Source organism: Alligator sinensis, unplaced genomic scaffold (assembly GCF_000455745.1).
Source record: "Alligator sinensis unplaced genomic scaffold, ASM45574v1 scaffold829_1, whole genome shotgun sequence".
Classification (NCBI taxonomy): Eukaryota; Metazoa; Chordata; order Crocodylia; family Alligatoridae; genus Alligator; species Alligator sinensis.
Genome location: NW_005842399.1, coordinates 72825 through 89051, shown reverse-complemented (window position 1 = coordinate 89051; position 16227 = coordinate 72825). Strand labels below are relative to the sequence as shown.

The following is a 16227-nucleotide window of genomic DNA, read 5'->3' as shown; positions in this document are numbered from 1 at the left end:
TCAGCAGGATAGAGCACATTAGACAAGAAATAGCTGTGCTTGTCCAAGCGTGGCCTCATCTCATCAGAGTTACTGAATGAGCTGGGTCACACCTCATTGTTATTTCTATCAATCATCTCTCTGTCCACCTGCTTACATAGCCCTCGTCATGGTAGTGGCTGAGCAGGGTCATATGCATGGTATATAATGCACAAATATAATGAAAGCCCAAGCTCCAAGGCTTTGCTATGAGAGACCCTGATTTCAGTGTGCTGAATCACAGAATCATAGAGGGCTGGAAGGGACCTCTGGAGGTCACCTCTAGTCCACCCTGCTGCCTGAGGCAGGACCATCCCCGTCCAAACCATGCAAGTCCTGAGCGGCTCCTTTCAGGAAAAGGAGAAAAGAAGTCAGCCCGGCTCTGTTCCAGTTCCCTGCCTGACATTTCTCTTGTATTAGGTTCAATGACGAGGAGATCTGCATGTGCCCACAGACCTCGGTCACGCAGCAGTTTGCTTCTGTCCCATGGAACGTGTTCAACAGAGATGTCCTGAAATCCCTCTATGGCTTTGCTCCGATCTCCATGCACTGCAATAAATCCTCCGCCGTCCGCTTCCCGGTAGGTAGGAAACTTCTGAAAAATACGGTAAGACTTACTGAGAAACCACCCCCTGTGAAACGGGACTTTGCAAAACAGACCTGCTCCCTGCACATCTCCAGCAGAGCTGCAGCCACCGACCATGGTGATAGCAAAGGGGTTTCCTGCTTGGTTCTCCGCTCAGCACGCCAAGGCCAGGCCAGGTCTGGGAGTGGGAGATAGAGGCAGTTCTCTCCGATGCCTCTTCGAGAGACTACCTTACTGAGTTCCCAGCAGGGAAGCAGGTGCAAAGCAACTCAAGATGATGGGCAGTGCACACCTGGCAAAGCAACTCGAGATGATGGGCAGTGCACACCTGGCAAAGCAACTCGAGGTGGTGGGCAGTGCACACCTGGCAAAGCAACTCGAGATGATGGGCAGTGCACACCTGGCAAAGCAACTCGAGGTGGTGGGCAGTGCACACCTGGCATCATTTGGATTCTTGTTGCTGTTCCCCAAGAAGGAAAGGACATGGGTTGATAGTAGGGCTGTGTCTATACCATATCCCTGCAGGGTTCGAATAGCCACTGAGGATGAGTCCTCACCCATTCACTCCCACTCTGACATGCCCAGACCGAGGGATTAGGCAGTGCAGAGAGTTTGAAAGGGTCCTGAGTGCGTGTCCCTGGCAGAGATGCTGGGCCATGCACACCTCTACAATGCTTAACCGCTGAGTGCATGCAGGGCAGTGCTTGCTGGCTTCTCAGCTGTGGTCCCAGGCTCCCCAGAGAGGATATGCAGGTATGTTTGCAGGGTAGGTCTACACTGTAGTCCCTTCTGTGACTGCAGAGTATCCCCATGCCAAAGCTAGCTTCCCACAGGGTAACCACATTAATGTGGAGCTCAATGTGGCTGCAAAACCTGTGCGCAGAGCAGAGGAAATCCTGGGGCAATGACCCCCACGCTGAGCTCTATGCTGTTGTGACTACACCGCTACCCACCTGCACGCTAGCTGATTTGAAGCTAGCTCAGCAACACTGACACTACACTGCACTATACAGCAATTGCACTAGGGAGATGCCCAGGATGAATCTGCAGCACTGGCATTTAGAAAAACACACCACACTAACGAGCACTGTCAGGGGGGAAAAAAAAAGAAACCCTAGGAAGGTGTAAAGAGATTCAACATAGTTGCATGGGGCAATTGCTAGGGCCACTTTTCAGAACAGACCTGGCCTTCAAGACCGAAGTTCCTCCAGTAGCAATTGGAAATAAAGAGCTATAATTCAGGAGTTTGCAAAAATCACACTGGATCCCAAGAAATCCCTTGTAAGAGTCTGAGCGATCTCAGTAGGATGGGGATAAAGGGAACAGAGGATGAGACAGCGCGCGGAGATCTTTGAAGGGAAAAGATCTGAAGTCGGGATAAAGTTGTTGCAGGTTGAGATCAGGTAGGTCTCATCTTACCCTCACCCTTGGACAGCATTTTTGCAAGTGCAGGAGAACTTAAAATAATTGTCTTTTGGAGGAGGTGTGTAATGTGGAGAAGTGGAGGGAAAGACAGAAAAGGCACTGAAAAATATGATAACACTTACCACGAAACTCCCCCTGTGAAATGTGACCTTGCTAAAGAGAAGACCTTTAGCTTCTGCCATACAAACCTACCCTGGAGATGTTAGGGTACATTTTAACTCACTGGGCTGAATTCTGCATGCTGGCTGTATGCCAGTTAAATCCTATTTCAAAGACTTCACTGGAGCATAGGCCTTGTGCCACCTGTCTGCAGGGCGGGCGGTTACTGCCTTCTTTGCAGTCGTCTCGATTCAATAGGTTTGCATGGCGGTCGCTCAGAAAGAATGGGGGAATGAGCATGCAGCCGGCATCGACACCAAGTCGGTCATCTGGAGGCTACAAGCAAATAAAGAAAGAAAAAGCAGGCTGTGGTCTTCCCGCTCGGTTTGCTTTTCAAACCTGAGTGGGATTTTAAAACACCTCCTGTCTGCTACAGTACTTCCGTCTAGAGAGCTTCTAATTAGCCTCGTGCCTTTCTGCAGGCCAGTGATCCCCACTCATATGCGATTTGCTGGAGGAGCTTTGTGCTTTTAATTATTTGGTAAAATGAAAATCCTTGTCTCGCTCGGAGGGTGTTTCAAGGTAACACCTGTGCGTAATGAAAGAAAGGGCACTTTGGCATCCACCTCTGCAAGAGCCTGTTGAGACTTCGGGCTGGAATAGTTTAGTCAGTGTATTTATTTAGATTTATACACATGCACACCAAAAAGAACAACTCTCCATATGCTCTAGATGCCCTTGTTATACCTTAAAAATACACTCAAGCGCAGAGGGTGTTACCCATAAGCTTTGAAGCGTGTTAGCAGAGATGTAAGGATGTCTGGAACTGGAACAGCAGATGTCCGTGCCAGTCAGATACAAGACACAGAGACCTGAGCGAGGTCCTAGACTGGAATGACAGCCGTACTACAGGCCAGGCGTGAAGTTCAACGGCAGAGATGGGTTGCATGTAGAAGAACGTAGCAAGGGTGCTACAGGCCAGGGTGAGGGGCAGAGAGGGATGAGTCCCTGCATTTAACTCCAGGGCCCTGCAGGTCTGGAGTGAGGTGCACTGGGACAGCTGGGTGTGGGGCGCTTGACTCCAGCCACTGCTGTCACAGACTCTCACCACCACGAGCACCGAAGTCCTGGGTTACTTAGGCTCTGGCAATGCCATCCTGCTTTTCAACCAGACTGCAGAGCCCACCCCTGGCTATTTAAAGCATTCAAACAAGACATACGACCTTTCGCCTTGCGTTTAAACTGTGCTCCTTCTGCTGTGAGGCCAGAATTGTAGGAGGCAGCCTCAGTCATCATGGTCATTAGGAACAAACGATGGGCAGCATTGGTCATTAAAGTTACAGATTCAATTAATTGAGTCTGTTGGAGCACGGTAATTACCACGCTCCAGCAGACTCCAGCGTCATGTGGATCAGCGTCCCCGCGCTCAAAAAATGGCGGCGGGGACGCTTTCACTACAGCTCGTCTGATGAGCTTTAGTTAAAGCGCTCCCGGGGACGCTGATACAAGTGACGGTCCAGGTGCTTTCATCACAGCGGCTCTTGGAGTTGCACTAATTAAAGAGCCTCCCTCCCCACCTGGAGCATGTCTATAAATGGCCCTGGTGTCTCAAATAATCCAGCATCCTTCTCCCTGGCTGCGGCCCTCACGAAGGCAGGCTTGCCCGTCTCACAGCTATTCAGAACATTACAGCGAAGATCACTTCCCTAACCCTTCGCTTTGACCATGTCACCCTCTCTCTGTGTCCCACCAGCAATTCCCCTTCACGGCCCCTCTCTACCTCTAATGTCCCATTCAGTACCAGGAGGTGATTCTCCTGCCTCTAAGTGACCTATGGTGCCCACCTCCATCCTGCCTGTCTTGTACTTCCAAGCAAATACCTTTGTGCTTTCTCCCGTGCTTCACAGGTGGTAGGAGCTTCCTGAAAACAGCTCCAAAATGACATGGTTGTTCCCCTTCAAACCCCACTTTGTCCTGATGCTTAAAAAAACAGCTTGACCAACATTAGACTGCTGATGTGGTGTGATCATGCTGACCAGTATGATCTCCCTGGGTAGTTTTCAACATAGCTGACAGGGTGTTTGGGACAGGGACCTATTTGTTCTGTGTTTGTACCAGGCTTTTCATTGCACTCCACTGAGGTTGATGGTCCCGAGTGTCTGCAACCTGCTGCTTCCATGTGCTGTGGAAAATGAGAGGGGGCATAAAAAACAAGAGACAGAGAGACTAGCAAACACCTGAGCTCCACCAGCCTGCACCCGGGAGCAGGCTGGTCCTTGGAGCCCCATGTGGTACGACAGGGTCCCACCCAGGCCTCTATCCCTTCTTGTTCTCACTGACATCTCCCTCTCTCTGCAGGGCGAATGGGAGAAGCAGCCTCTTCCACAGATCGCCAAGATGCTGCCAGCACCCACCCCACATTGCCCCCCTCCACCAGCACCTCCGCCTCCACCCGCCGTGCTTATCAACCTGGGCAAGACCAAGGCAGACTGAAGGGACATCTGGCTTCCCCTGCCACGATGCACGATGCCACGAGACACTTTTGGACACACTGGGGCGCTTTTGATTTTGGTTCAAGCTTTTGCAACGCTGCAATGGAGAGGGTGGGAGCAGGCTGGAGGGGTTGCCTTAGGGATTTATAAGCTTCCTGATACGAGGGTCTACTCAAGAGCTGCTTTTACCCTGCATGGGGTGGGAAGAGGGTAGAGAGAATATAAAGGACTCCTCTCTGCACAAACACACAGGCCAGATCTCACTGACTGTTCCTAGGAGGGATTGGCGGTGGGGCAGGGGCCAGGCATTGCTCACAGCATGATGGGTGAGAATTCAATCTCACGGATGGGTCAGCAGGCATGTGCTGCAGTGTCCGAGCTCCCAGCACCCGGCTGGACAGAGCTGCCCCCCGTGTTATAGATGCTGAAGAACAAGCAATCCCAATTCCACACGTGCTGCCCATGGCACTGAGGGTTTGGCTGGGAGCTGGGAAAGGTTGGGGTCTAATCCCAGTGTTGGCTCTGTCTCAGTGCGGGGCCTGTAGCATGTCCCCACACTGCCTCAGCTCCCTGTCTGCAAAGTGAAGATAATCAATACCCTGACACCTGCCACGCAGGGGGCTGTTCAGGCTAATTGGTTACAGCTCAGAAAGTGCCTGGGAGATGAAAAGTGCTATTATTAGCGTATTAATAGCAATGCTCTGAGTAACGCAGGCTTCCACCCCCAGAGTAATATCGCGGAAGATTTCTCCTGTGCTGTGCAGCCATGAACAAGCCCCGCTGCGCACCTGTCGGGAGCTGTCGGCCACTGCAATCCTATTTCCTCACATACAACACGCGCCTTTCCCCAAGAATCACCTGCTGGAAACTGGTGTAATTCTATGGAAAAAATACGGTAAAAGCAGTTTCTGCCACTTCTGGGGCAAAAGGGAAAGTAAAATCTGCCCACAATCCATAGGAAGCAAGGCAAGGAGTAGGCTCAGCCTCTAGCTGCTGCTACTCAGTTACTTACTGCAAGGAAAGCTCATTTTTTCCTTTGTTCTGCCTTTCAACACACAAAGTGTGCATTTTACTCCAGGGCACATTGTACGTGCAAACATACAGCACTTTCCTGAGAGGGAAACCGAGGCATGGAGAGGTTTGCCGAGCAGGATCAGAGTTCAGGATTTTTCTGGTTCCCTCAGGCTGTCTCTCTCTTTTTTTAATATATAATACATTTTGTGCTCCAGGCCAAATCAGCCAAATCATATTGATTGAGCAGAACTCAATCATTCCAAAAACCAAATCAGCTGAGCAGACCGAATGCAATCGTTCTCTAAACACCATGCAGGGCGCTACAGCTGGCGAGCATCCTTCATCCCCGACTCACCCTGGGACTTCAGATACTCCCAAATTCACACATAGGCAGGCATCCCTATGTGTAGGCTCTCTGCCCCCCAGGCCAGTTAAAGGCCAGCCCTGTTTTAAAGCTGTGCGAGGGCAGTCCGCGTGGGTGCCCAGGACGGAGCCCCTCTTTCCGTCCCGGTGAGTGGAGCAAGGCTGGGGCAGCAGTGGGTAAGGGAGCAGCTCCGGTGCTGGAAGGAGCTGGGCTAAATGCCTCTTTTTCTTTTCATCTTCCTCCCCCTTGCCCCAACCTGGTCATCAGGCTGTGTCTATAAGTCAATGGAAAAGCTTTGGCCTGCTCCTCTCCCCAGCTGCTGGGCACAATCCAGCTCCCACCCTGCCCTGCCAAAATCCTGCCCCCAAGAGATTTTATCCTGCTCCTGCCTGCCATTGCTGACGTCTAGTTTTATCCCACACTGAGGACAGGCTCATGGGGAAGGGGCATCTTTCCCCCCAAATGCCTTTGAGCCTATTTCCACCCCCACCCAGGCCTGCCTGCAACAAAACGGATTCCTCCCACCCCTGCCAGCATGTCGGCAGGTTCCCCGGGGCCTGGCAAGTCCCTGCTCCCATCACAGGGCTCGCGGATGAGCTCCCGGGCATGACATCTGGGACACGGCAAACAGCATCAGGAACAAGCCATGCTGCCAGCTCGTATTGTCTGAGCTGCAGGGACTGACTCTCGCTCAGCCACCGGGCAAGGAGCAAAGCTGCTTCCTTAGGCAGTGGGGGAGAAGGCATCACGATCTTCTTAGAGGCCTTTTCCAGCTGCCGCCTAGCACATCTGTGCACACCCTGAATGGGTGCAGTCAAAGAGCCTTTGCTATGCCCCAGAAGCCTCGTGGATGTGATCTTTTCCTGGTCAACCTAGTGCAACCTCTATTCTGGACACTTCCCAGCCTACCGGCCCTCGCCGAGACACAGCTGTAGCTGTGTTTTAAATGATAATAACAATTATAACAGGTGCCACCCAAGCCACTAGGCTGCTTAACAACCGAGCAACACAACCACGGGGCCCCGGCACATCACAATAACTAGTCTAAGGGGGACGTGGCTATTCTACTACCTACCACCAAGCTCCTTCCCCCTCCTTTAGTCTGGGAAGGACTTCCGTGAAACCCCATGAACATGCACAGAAAATTGAGCCCCCTTTCAGTAGGACGCTCCTGTCTGGATTCAGATTTTCCCTTACTTCACAGATTCAGGGCTGGCATACGGCATCCGATTGAAGTATTGACACAATCCACCTAGCAAGGCCCTGGGTGGGATCAGAGCAATAGAGGCCACGTGGCAAGACCACTTGGCACGATGATCCTTTTTGCAGCGGGCGGCTGATTTCAATTAGTGACATATGTGAATACATCGCGAGGACGGATGTTGCATCTCGAGACCCACCTATACAAAGGGTGTCTCTATCCTAGACATGCCATGGTTGAAATTGCCCAGTGGCAGCTTTTTTCTTTGGCAAATGCAGTCCCCTTGAAACCAAAAAGCTTCACAGAAAGCTGCAGATTTTAATGATAGGGAACCAGCTCAAGCACAGCATCCCAGTAAGGTCAAAATGGCCTTTCTGGCACAAAATGTTACTAGTTTTGAAATGACTTTGCATGTCTTTTCTCTTGCTTGATGTAACTGATAAAAAAGGTAAAAATGGGATTTGCTGTGGAAACCTTTTTGCGTGACCCAAAATGTTTTTGTTTTTGTTTTTAATTTGTTCCATAGGGTTTTTTTAAATTATTTTAATTTTGTTTTGGAACGGAAAGTGCAGAATTTCCCATGAAACAGAAAATTTGCCTCCCACTCAGCTCTAAACATATCCCCACAAAGTCTCCAGATGGGTTTAACTTGCAGAGAAGTAGCCTCACACTGACCTTCAGTAAGTTTGCTCCAACGAAATCTCCTTGCTCTGAGTATGAAAGGTTTCTTTAAGACACACCATCTTGCAAAGCAGGTCAGAAGTAGCTGGCAGAGGTTGGCTGGGCTTTCCCAAGAGCAGCTCTGCCTGACTGTCCTCTTTCAAAGGAGGTGAGTATCTCATTTGGCCTAGAAGAATCCCATTAGTCTGGAGGAATTTCTCACGGTGCACATAAATGTTTGACAGCGTTTCAGATGTTGAACGCTCTAGGCTTTTTCCTGGAGGATAAAGCCTCATTATCTTAGCCTGTGCACAGGTCCTCCTTGGCATGGCCAACGACACACGCTCTTTAGTCTCTCTTCTATCTCCAGCTTCATTTAAAAAAATGCTGTTAAATAATTTTCATAGATTCATAGATTGTTAGGAACTGGAAGGGACCTCGCAGGTCATCGGGCCTAGCCCGCCGCACCAGGCAGGAAGACAACTGGGGTCAACTGACCCAAGGGAGGTGACTGTCCAGCCCCCTCTTGAAAACCTCCAGGATAGGTGACTGCACCACCTCTGGAGGGAGCTTATTCCACATAATATTCCACATTTTCATAGATTTTAATGCCAGGAAGAAGCACTGTGATGACCAAGTCTGCTGATTGCTGTGTATTTGTTTAGCGGGCGTATTTGTAGCCTGGAACAAGCTAATGAATAGAAAATGAATAGAAAATGATCTAATTAATAGAAAATGATCTGGATTTCATGTTAAGAAAGACGACGGATTTAGGATTTGCACATTCCCCTAGGGTGCCAGGAACCCAAATTTGCAACTTTGGTGCCAAGGGCACAGCATCATAGAGCAGTAGGGTTTGAAGGAACCCCAAGAATTCATCTAGTCCCAGCCCCCAGCTTAATGCAGCATCATTGGTGCCTAAACTATCCCACTCACATGAAAAGAGAAAGTAAAACTAAGTAGTCCAGCAAAATGCAAGGAGCTTGGTTGTTACTTAGCCCCTAAGGATCCCAACTGAGACCAGAACCTCCTTGTCCTAGGGGCTGTACAAACATGATGAAAGTCCTTTCCAGCCTGAGCATGAACAAACCCCATACAATTCCCCCCCCCAACCCATTAGCTCTTCAATGCAACTAAACTGCAGCCTGCAGAGCTGCGTGGACCCGACCGCAGAGCTCCCCGGAGCACTCTCCCTTTGCGCTAAAGAGGGATAACCACTGAGCGATGAGGACAAATGCCCGTTAAGTGCTAAGACCCGCGTGCTCACTTCCATGAGCTGGTGCCCGGGTCTGCCAAGCTGCCAGCTGCCTGGAAAGCAAACATGACATGAGACAGCACAGGGCAAGCACGCAGCTTTGCTTTGTTTGCTTGCTGCCTTGCTTGCATCTCCCTCAAGTCACTCGAAGCTAATGACTTGCTTAGAAATGGTTTTCTTTTGACGTGAAATGCACCTGCCGGCTGAAAGGAGGCTGGAAGATTATTTTGATCCGATCAATTGGTGGGAAATTTAGGTCAGCCTGCCATCACGTGAATAAGAAAAACAGTGATAAAAACTCCCTCGGAACAACACTTGTGCTTTGAAAATAATAATAACCCCCCCCAGGCTGCAGAACAATTGCCCTTGCAACCACCTAAGTGTGCAGTCTAATCGCCCAGCCTCTGCAGAAGGTTTGTTGGTAGTTTGAAGGGTTACATGTGCTGCAAAGGAAATAATGTTTTTCAACCCCTTAATTCTCGGTTATTTAGAAAGAAGCAAGAAGCAGAGGGGATTTCTACTGTGAGCAGCTGGCAGGGGCTGCCCAAAGCAAGGGAGTGGCACTGGGTTGACAGGACCAGCACCCCAGTAGTGGCCCATCCTTGCTTTGGCGTCCGTCTCCTTGCCCTCGCTGTGATATCACTGCCTTCGGGAGGGGATGGTATTGCTTTGCTTCATGGCTGCTCACAGGCCCAGGAGGGCTGCAAAGGCAAGTTGAGAGTGGGCTGGTACAGCTGTCATTAGAGAGAGGGAAAGCAGCACGACCTTGAGCTGGCTGCATAATTTGAGGGTCGAAGAGACCATTCCTAGCCTCTTGTCACTGTGGGTTGGTTCCTTCCCCCGTCGATGCTCAGCCCTTGCCTGTATTAGACAGGATATCAAAACAGGACAAAGTTTGGCCCAAGCCTATAGTTGGTCCATCAAGCAAGTGTGGATACATCACTCCCGTTTCTGTATCTAAAGAGCGCCCAAGGGCATGGCTGGGTCTAGCATCACATCTGGATGGACACGCCTTGGACTCCCCAACCTGGACAACACCTGGCTGGGGGAATCTGGCATCAGATCGGAAACGGCACCTCTGATGCTGTGTGAAGACCCCATTAATCATGCTGTGAACTGCACCTCAAACACACAACGTCCCTTTTGGGCTTCACAATGTATTTCTATGAGCCGTCAGCTTAGTGAACAGGAGATGATTTAATGAAGGCATCAAACGAGGCCAACCACCCTCTCTCTGTCACAATCCAGGCTAGGCAAAGAGAAGGTCTTCCTCGCAGGGTGAGCTGGCCCTTGGTGATTCATTAGGCTCCTGGTGCATCCATCTTAGTGAGGCGACGAGGAGCAATGTGAGGTCGTGTTAAAGGCACATTCACTCTTATTGCTGCCAACCTGGCTTACTTAAGGTTGTGCAACATCGCCAAGGGAGAAGGCACTTCCTCCCTCTTCCCACCCTCAGGGAACATCCTCTCCCCAGAGGGATGACGGTGAAGGTCTCTGACAAGCCCACGATTAAAAGGAGACTTTTCCCTCTCCTGCAGTGAGAGCAGCTGGGCTGCCTTCCTCCCCTACGAGCAGACTGGAGTCTCACTGACTTTCAGGCCAACCCAACTTTAGCCTCAAGGTGTTGGAAACATGTGATCAGATCCTGACCACTTTATTTTTCCCATTTGCAACAACTCTAAAGAGCTAGAAGAGCAAATCACGTCTCAGCTTGGAGTCGACTGCACCATGGGGAGTGCAAGATGTGGGGCCAGATGGAGGAAGGTCCACAATCCTAGTGACTCTTCCAGGAGAAGACTCTGGTCCGTTCTGGAGACGGCCAGTCAACAGGTATCACCATCAGGATCTCTTGTGTTTATATTGCACTTTACAGTGGAGAGCCTCAAAGTGTTCACAAAGGCTGGTGGGTATCATTATACCACTGAGGACGGAGGAAACTGAATCAAAGAGAAAGGCGGGCGGGGGATAGTCCCAGGGCTGACTTACCAAAATCACAGCAGAGTCAGGAGAAGGACCCAGGACTCTGAACTCCTCTCACCCAGCCCACAAGATCACAGCCATCCTGGTCAAGCCAGAGTTTGGATCAGAAATGCAACATGGATCACTTTTACAGGCAGGTTGGGGGTTTCAAAGGAACCCAAGGGACTAGTTACACCGCTGCCCTAGAAATTGAGAGAGGTGGTTGGTATCTAATGCCCACAGATGCTTTTGCAAACCCTAATATGATGTTTAGCAAAGTCAGGGAGAGGGGGAATTGCATGTAAGTGCTTAGTAAGGAACATGATTCCTGAGCTAGCATTTCCTGCAGCGTGTTTATAGAGTACATGCAGCTCGGGCAGCATTTGAGTCTCTGCGCAGAAGGCAGGCAGCACATAATCAATAGGCTGTATATTGCCAAGCTCAGCACTTCATTTTCCATAGCTGCCTGACTGGCACCTTGCCCCTGCAATGCTCTTGCTCATAGATCACGGGGAGCACACGGTGCTGTCATACGTTTAATTGGTTCTGCCCTAGCACAGAGACGACTGTTGGAAGGTGGCAGGCATCTGCAAGGAGCATTATTTATCCCATCTGAAAAGCACGCAGTGCTAAATGGGGATTCTGCTCATATGAAGTTGATCTTTAAGGGAGAGAAGCTGGTAGGGAGAACGGGCTGGAATCAGCCGACCTTTCCCCTTAGCAATTAATGCTCCACCTGCTGTGCGTGCACAAAGAGAGCTGTACTAAAGCGCTCCAAAATAAGCCCTGCGTTCTCGGAGGCTGCGGCTGCTGCTGTCTGTCACCTCCGAGGTTAGATCCTCGATGAGTCACCACATCGGTTACCCACTGGGGAAATAAAGAGGAGACTTCAAGGCAACCTCCAAGGATGTGTCAGCAGAGCGACTGATAGAGCGGCTGGAGGCTGTGGGCCAAATGCAGCCCTGGCTCAGGATATTGATGCCATTGGGGTTGACTCTAGAGGAAACTACGATTCCCATTAGCGGAAGTCTGTTTGAGCTCTGCGGGGCACTGCACTGTTCTGGGACTGTCCTGCTCTGAGCTAGATGAACTGCCTAGACGTGGAGCGCACTGAAAAGCACATTGGACCAAATGTTGGACCTTATGGCCGAGTCTTCTCCTCCTCCCCCAATTCTTGATGAGGTCTGTTAAATTGGGGTCCAGAGCCAGGCCATTTCCATCCAAGATCGGCGCCCAAATCTGTCTCAAGTTAAAAATTAAAGGCCTAGTCCAAAGCCTGTGGAGGTCAATGGATGCCATCGGGCATTGAATCCTTGGTGCAGCCATTTGCATTTCAACTCAGCTGCAGATCTGTGAAAGCCCCGGTTATGGTTACATGCCTGTATTGCCATGCAGTGCGGCTTCCTTTATTATATAATCAGGATCCTGGATCAGGCAGGGAGACTGTAATTGTTCATCTGTATTAGCAAAATCCCATTACCCTTCCAGACTCCATCACTAAAGAAGGTGAAGCAAGGCCATTCTTGTTTTAGTCCCTGCCAAGGGGGTAAAGGATGAATTGTCTCTAGACCTACCAAAGAAAATACCTCTTCCAGCATTTGGCTGCTTTCCTCTGTTGGAACAATAGCAATGGCATGCTTCAGCACCAAATCCCATGTACGAGTTGAACTACCCTGCTGCATGCACGAGGGATGCTGTGGGAGACCCAGCCTCCTTGCACAGACAAGGGGAAAGCTTTTTACTCTCTGATATCAACGGTCCAAATACTTTGGACTATTCTGGCAATGCTAGCAATTGAAATGAATGGGATTAATCAGACCCTGGAAAGAGAGGAGAGTGCAAACCATGGCATCCGTGGAATTTAGGCATGTTAAGTGCACAAGCACAGATCCTGAAAGGTGTTCACAGGGCCTGTCTCCTACATTTGGGTGCCTAAATCCCATTGATTTTTGTGGGGTTAAGCACTGAAATACCTCTGAGGATCTGGATTCCAGTTCCAGTCTTTCCTGAATTGAGGCCTGAAGATACTACAGTGATTAGCAGTGAGTAGGTAGGATGGTTGGCTTGATGGACTCTTTAAACAAGTCTCCTAATCCCAATCAGCTACATTTCTAGCAGACTTCCCTGATATTATTCATTTTGCCAAGCTCTCCGCTAACGACAGTGGTGTCGCATGCAGTTTCACAGCATGTCCAGAAAAGAGTGACACTAGATGGCCCCGATGGATATAAGCCGCACACCCGCATGGTCCAGTGAAGTTGAATGGTAAGCAACACATCAAAGCTGGCCGCTCTGCCAGGGACAAGCGGCCGTGTCTGTGGAGTTCATGCTACCCTCATTTAGTGCCCTTCCATGTGAGCGGTGTCCTTGCTCATTGGCCTAACCGGGGAAGAAATGCCCATCTCTCTGTCAGATGCCTGAGAGTGCCTTAGACCAAAGTAACTCGGCTCCGGAGCTGTCAGCTTAGCTGGCACCAGGATATTTTCACCTGCTGAAGCGAGGCACATCTCTGACTTGCTGGAAATTCACCCAGGGCAGCGTGTGGGAGAGTCCCAGCTTCAAAGTCAGCCTTGTATCTTTGTTCCCTTGAGGATGCACTAGCTCTCGCTCTCTCCACATTTCCAGGCGGCCTCTGCATGCTCCTGTAATTGCAGCAATAACACCTGCTCTGTGCCCCTCTTTGCAGTGTGCAAAAAGAGTGTAAAAGGAGGGAGAGGTGTGTGGTTGGGCAGAGACGCAGGTTTGCACAGCCGGCAGGCTCCCCGAGGAAAAAGCCTATGTGATGGCCACAGCCGGCCATGCCCACACACGTTGCCCAGCAGTTGTGTCTGTGCCATGCCCTGGATCTGGGTTCCAAGGAGCAGATCCTCCCAGCTATAACCCCTGCAGGGTTTCTCCACCAAAGCCCTTGCAGCCTGGCTTTTCACAGGGAATGGGAGTTTGGCTCATCGGCAATTGATTTGGGAGATGCTGGCACTGCAGCTGGAAGGGGCATTCAGGGTTGGAGGAGCTGCTACAGAAAAAAGTGCAGGGTGGCTTTCAGAAGAGAAGCAAAACCTTCCCCAGGGAATTAGTTCAAGGGGAGTTTGCCACTCTTCTTCCACACCGGGGACCTGCAAGCAGGCTGGCGGGTGCCCAACGGATCAGGTATCCCAGCACCCCCAGAGCTTTATTGCTTATAACACAACGGAAACATCTACATCACCAGGACAGAGCCAGAGAGATCATGCTGCTTTCTCCAGGGTTTGCAGACTCAATGATGCAGTTGAACAGAACCAGGGGATCTGGAGGGTGCCGCTGTTTGAATCATGGGGTTTTCATTGGTGAAACATCCAAGAAAAAATTTCATTTGAGGCTGGTTGACCCAAAATGAAAATGTCTTTTTCTTTTTTAAACTCCAGAGGAAAAAAAAAAAAGGGGGGGGGGGGGGGAATCATTCTGAGTCAACCCAAACATTAAAAAAAGAGAAAAATAAGTCAGACCAATTCTGAAAAAAAAGCAATGCTTTGGAAGGAAAAGGTGAAATGTTTTCTTTAGTGCGATGTACGGAAGAAACACACTTAGAAGGCTCCCAATTTCATTTTCTCTCCCTCCCCTCCCCTGATTTTGACCCAAACTTGAGAGTAATTTTGGTTGCAACAAGAATTCATTTTTTGGCAACTTTACTCTAGGCTGGAAAAATGTGTCCCTGGTCTATCAGAGGCCTCAGCAGGCCACTGAGCCATCCCTGCAGCTCAGAGACTTAGCCTTCAGGATATTGGACAGTTCACTATCACTATCCCTCCCTCCCTCCCCCTTTCACCAGCACTGCCTTTTAGTCCATTCTCTGCCCGTGGGCTGGCTCGGTGTCTCTCAGTATATCCCCTTCACTCTCTTGTTCTCTGGATCAAATGGAGATTTGGTGTGAGCTCTGGCAGGGTAGGTGACTCCCATCCGCTCCAGCATGTAGTCACCGCCCTTCACATACTCCAGGGAGACCTGCAAAGGAAACCAGGCAACAGCATCGATAAAAGACCCTATTCATGTTTCTCTCCCTCCTAGCTTAAGTGCAGCTGGGTCTTACAGTCATGCCAGAGGATGCTGCTGTGCCAGCTTAGAGCCTCGCTACTGAACACTGCGGGCATGGCTCAAGGGGCTGGGATATGCCACCTTTCTCCCATGGGGTTGGTGGCTCACCTCCAGCCTAGGACGATGCTATCCGAAAGCCTTTGCTCTCTCTCAGCTGGTTGGCGCTTGTGTGTGATGAGTTGCTCAGTCTGGGACCCCCGACTGATGCCTGCTTTCCAGCTTGGAGGTCAGACCACGAGCCCTGTTGAATGGCCTCTCCCAGGGCTGAGCAGATGGCCCTGCCCGTGCCATCCCAAGAAGACTACAGGCAGGATTTCTTTTAGTGGAGCCTGGTGCTCCTCTCCCAAAGGAATTTAGAAAGGGAAGGAATACCGATTTTAAAAGCACCGGCTAGAAAAATTGGGTGGGGGTGGAAAACAAACCCAACCTAGTGATTTCTTGTACAGCATCTACAGCAAACTGAATTTAAAGCCAGGCAACAGCGAGAGAGTCAAAGCGAGGTCAGCCCTTGAGCAGCGGGTGGCTGCCGACAGCATGCTGGGAATAACCTGCCGTGCACAAACCAGGTGGCAGAACGTGGTCTGCCCCGTGGCTGGACCGCCCCGAACACGAGACCTAGGCCACCCGCCCAGCCCGGCCCCAGCTGATGTGACAAGAGAGTTTTGCACGCTCTGTCTTTTGTTTCAGCTTGGGAGCAGTATTTGGCCAATTTGAAAACCCTGTGCTGACCAGCCAGAAGACTCAGGCCTCCTGCGGTAGAAACGGTTTTGATCTGGTGGTATTTTAGCCCTGCCAGCCACGACACCCACAGCACAGTTAACAATATGGACCATGCTGCAGAGAAATGGCTGTCTGTGGGGGTGGGCGCAGAGACAGCCCCACGGCCTGGTAGGCATCAATAATTCAGGAGCAGCTGGAATTTTATCTTCAGGGATTTCTCTCTCTCTCTCTCCTCTGGTTTGCTTTTCCCCTACTCATCTCCCTCCCCACTCATCTCCTCTGGTGCTGCAGCCCATAACACCAGTATGGGCAGGGTGTGCTGGCACCCGCAATTCATCTGGGACATGGACTGAGAGATGCTTGGGG

At 50.6% G+C, this 16227-nt stretch overlaps 3 protein-coding genes across 3 annotated transcripts in view; 1 reads left to right on the top strand and 2 right to left on the bottom strand.

The window, feature by feature from the left end:
* Window positions 1–4469, bottom strand: part of FAM163B (family with sequence similarity 163 member B) — a 100111-nt gene extending 95642 nt beyond the window's left edge. The window contains exon 1 of the mRNA XM_025211301.1: window positions 4009–4469. The gene's annotated coding sequence lies outside the window, so the exon portion shown is untranslated. The remainder of the gene's footprint in view (window positions 1–4008) is intronic.
* DBH (dopamine beta-hydroxylase) overlaps window positions 1–5810 on the top strand; it is a 23173-nt gene extending 17363 nt beyond the window's left edge. Inside the window, exons 11-12 of the mRNA XM_006029772.2 lie at window positions 439–598; window positions 4487–5810. Coding sequence (XP_006029834.1) covers window positions 439–598; window positions 4487–4621 — 295 coding nt within the window. The 3' untranslated portion in view covers window positions 4622–5810. The remainder of the gene's footprint in view (window positions 1–438; window positions 599–4486) is intronic.
* An 8908-nt stretch (window positions 5811–14718) lies between these two features.
* Window positions 14719–16227, bottom strand: part of LOC102387705 (sarcosine dehydrogenase, mitochondrial) — a 71875-nt gene continuing 70366 nt past the window's right edge. The window contains exon 20 of the mRNA XM_014522801.2: window positions 14719–15051. Within this exon, the coding sequence (XP_014378287.1) occupies window positions 14926–15051 (126 nt within the window). The 3' untranslated portion in view covers window positions 14719–14925. The remainder of the gene's footprint in view (window positions 15052–16227) is intronic.